This window comes from Eurypyga helias, unplaced genomic scaffold (genome assembly GCF_000690775.1).
Source record: "Eurypyga helias isolate BGI_N326 unplaced genomic scaffold, ASM69077v1 scaffold15805, whole genome shotgun sequence".
NCBI classification, from domain to species: Eukaryota; Metazoa; Chordata; class Aves; order Eurypygiformes; family Eurypygidae; genus Eurypyga; species Eurypyga helias.
Genome location: NW_010252295.1, coordinates 114,836 through 117,775, shown reverse-complemented (window position 1 = coordinate 117,775; position 2,940 = coordinate 114,836). Strand labels below are relative to the sequence as shown.

Here is a 2,940-nt window from a genome sequence, read left to right as displayed (position 1 = left end):
GCACCGGGGCCTGGGCGAACAGGCCGTGGTCCCAGTGCTGGGAGCCCTCCTGCCCTGTTCTGATCCCCCCGTCCCACACACTGGCCCTCAGGGCATGCAGGGCATTTGTAAAATAAAAATCAAGAAAATGCGAATTGCACTGGAAAATCCTAATGGGAACCACCATTCCCGAACTCCTTTCCAGGGTGGATTGTGGCCATGAGGGTTTTTAGCCTCTCAGTGACGGGCGGCAAAGGGTGGTTTTGGATAGAAGGAAATAGGGGTTGTGGCTAACAAACGAAAAACAGCTTTACTTTTCTTTTTAAGGAAAGTAAAAGGCATCAAGAAAAGGAAATTAGGATCCGTCTGGTGCCAAAGGTTGAACGCGGTGATAGTGTTACAGGCAAGCACGTTTACGTTGACCCAGTGCCTCTCACAAGTAGCGAAGATAACTACCAGGGGCCCTCATGGAGTGAAGGCATGAAAAAACACCACTGATGTCCCTTGAATTTCAGTTTTGTTAATATTTACTATGAGTTTATTGTGCTGGGGACCAGAGGCCTCGTAGGCACAAGAATAGGATGGGTGAGCACCAAAAACCTTGCAGACAGTGGGTAGCTGGAGGCAGGAGACTTGCTTCTCCTGAGCTCCTCAGGGCAAGTGGAGTGAGTCCAGCAGAGGCCCACAGAGACGGCAACCTGCGCTGACCCTGAAGGTGGCCCTGCTCTGAGTAGGGGCCAGGCAGTTGCCAAAGGCCCCTAGGGTTACGGTGTGAGGGACAGCATAAGGACACCATAGGGAGGAGTACCGAGAGCTCTCTGTTTCACTGAGGATCCCTTAGTGGCACGTGTGGACCTTCTGGTTGAGGGGGATTTGAACCCACCTCCTCAACGAAAAAGGCAAGTGTAGAGGACGAGTGTTCATGGTGTGCTGCCGGCTGCATCCTCCCTGACCCCCCATCTGCCTCTTTTCAGAAACACGAGTTCTTTGTGGACATGACCTGTGAAGGCTGCTCCAACGCGGTCACCCGTGTCCTGCACAGGCTGGGAGGTGAGTCAGTGCCAGGTGTGTGACAGCCAGCTCACTGGAGCAATGCCAGCTCCGGGGCAGGATGTCAGTGCCTTGGGATCTTCCGTCGTGCAAGGGTAGTGCTCTGGGTAGAAGCTGAAAGAAGGTGATTTGGAACCTCTGCTCCCTCCTCTGCTTTGAGCATGCTGCTTAGTTGGTAACAAGTCACTGATTGTTTGCAGGACTCATGTGACCCTTGGGGAAATGTCAAGCGAGGGAGGAGCTGCCGTAGCTGCAGGTGGCTCTGAATGACCAGGGCCTCATCCTGAACCCTTTGGGAACTGCAGTAGTAGATCCCTGCTCAGACTGCTAGAAGGAAGGGAGGTGGATGTCCTGCCAGGTGTCATTCCCAAGGAGGCCTAGGGTATATGTGGTGCTTCCCTAGATGTGTCATCAGCAGTCATAGAGAAGAGGTGCAGAGCAGAGCGTTTGGTGTTTGCCTGCACAGCCTGTTTCTAATGCCACCTGGAAAATTATAACCTGTGCCTCCTTTGTGCTGGGATTTGACTAAGAGAGAAGGATTTGACCCCACACTCATCAGTTGTGAGGACCTGTCATCCTGCTCCCCGGTGCTCACCGAGGGAGAACAGCTTTCAGTCACCACAGCGAAGGCCTTGCAGCTTCTTCCTGACCCTATTACCAGGCTGTGGGATCCCACTTCCTCTCTATGTGGTTGTCAGCACCTCCACCACTCCTGAACATGCTGGCCAGTATCAGCCTCATGTCATGACATTGCAGAGCTCTCAAAGCTGATACATACCTACAAGTTTTGTGAAAATAGTGGCTGGATAGAGACTTCACGTCCAGTTCCTTTCACTGGGCTGAGAGTAGCTTACCCTTATTAGCCACAGGGAAATCCACATGGGAAAGTGTCTTTTCCCTCTCTCCTACTTACACCTGTTAGCTGGTCCCACCACTGAGGAAACCTGTCCTGACCCCTACACTAACACCCTCGTTAGTGCCTATCCATGCTAAACCACAGCGCAGGCTGAGCTGGCTGGAGGTCATAGTGGTTGGTTTAAACCCAGCTCATTCTGGTTATTGTGTGAGCAATTGTGTTGATCCAAGGTGGGGTGAGCAGATTAAAGCAGCTGAGAAACTGGTGCCCGATGCAGATCTGTAGAACAGGTTTCCTTCCTACCAGTGCCATCAGGACACCAGTTTGGCTTTGCTGGCTGATGGTTGTGTCAGGGTGTGCTGGCAGGAGGCACTCGCGTATTTGACTGACGGCCTTGGGGAGCACAAAGGCATGAATGAGAGCTTTCCCTATGCTCACACCATTTGGCTGCTTCTAGCTGTGCAAAATCGTTTGCCTTTCCTCATAGGTGTCCAGTTTGATATTGACCTGCCCAACAAGAAGGTGTGCATCGACTCGGAGCACAACGTTCACACCCTCTTGGAAACCCTCAAGAAGACTGGAAAGAACACTTCCTACCTTGGGGAGAAGTCCACGCAGTAGCCTTGCCTGTGAGGAGGCTAGGTATATACCAGGTCTATGGAATGCTGGAGAGGTCTGAGCTTGTTCCAGCTTTTCCAGGAAAACAGGATGCTTCCTGGGAAGCATGAAGTAGGAAAGACTTGCAGATACAGCTTCAGCAAATCCCTCGTATTGGAAAAGCAGCAGGACCACATAAATCCAGCACCATTTCTGCGTGGCACCCCTTAGCTACTTTGCAAAGCCCATGGTATCGCAGCCACGGTTGTAGTGGAGAGGTAGAACACAGCCTCTGTGCCATTCCCAGGTGAACCTAGAGTTTGCCAGAGCATATCATGCATGAAAACAAATCCCAAAGACATTCACCAGCTAACCAGAGAGAGCGGTGACCCAACAATATCGGGGAGGGCGATGGGACACAAAGAGCCCTGTAGGTACGTGACGCCAGAGAGAGCGGT

At 52.1% G+C, this 2,940-nt stretch overlaps 1 protein-coding gene across 1 annotated transcript; it reads left to right on the top strand.

Moving 5' to 3' along the window:
- Positions 1–953: 953 nt before the first annotated feature.
- ATOX1 (antioxidant 1 copper chaperone) lies at positions 954–2,506 on the top strand (the record flags this gene model as incomplete). The annotated part of the gene is made up of 2 exons (XM_010152332.1): positions 954–1,029; positions 2,373–2,506. Coding segments are annotated over 2 exons (210 nt in total), but the record flags the coding sequence as incomplete, so codon positions are not given.
- Positions 2,507–2,940: the final 434 nt, after the last annotated feature.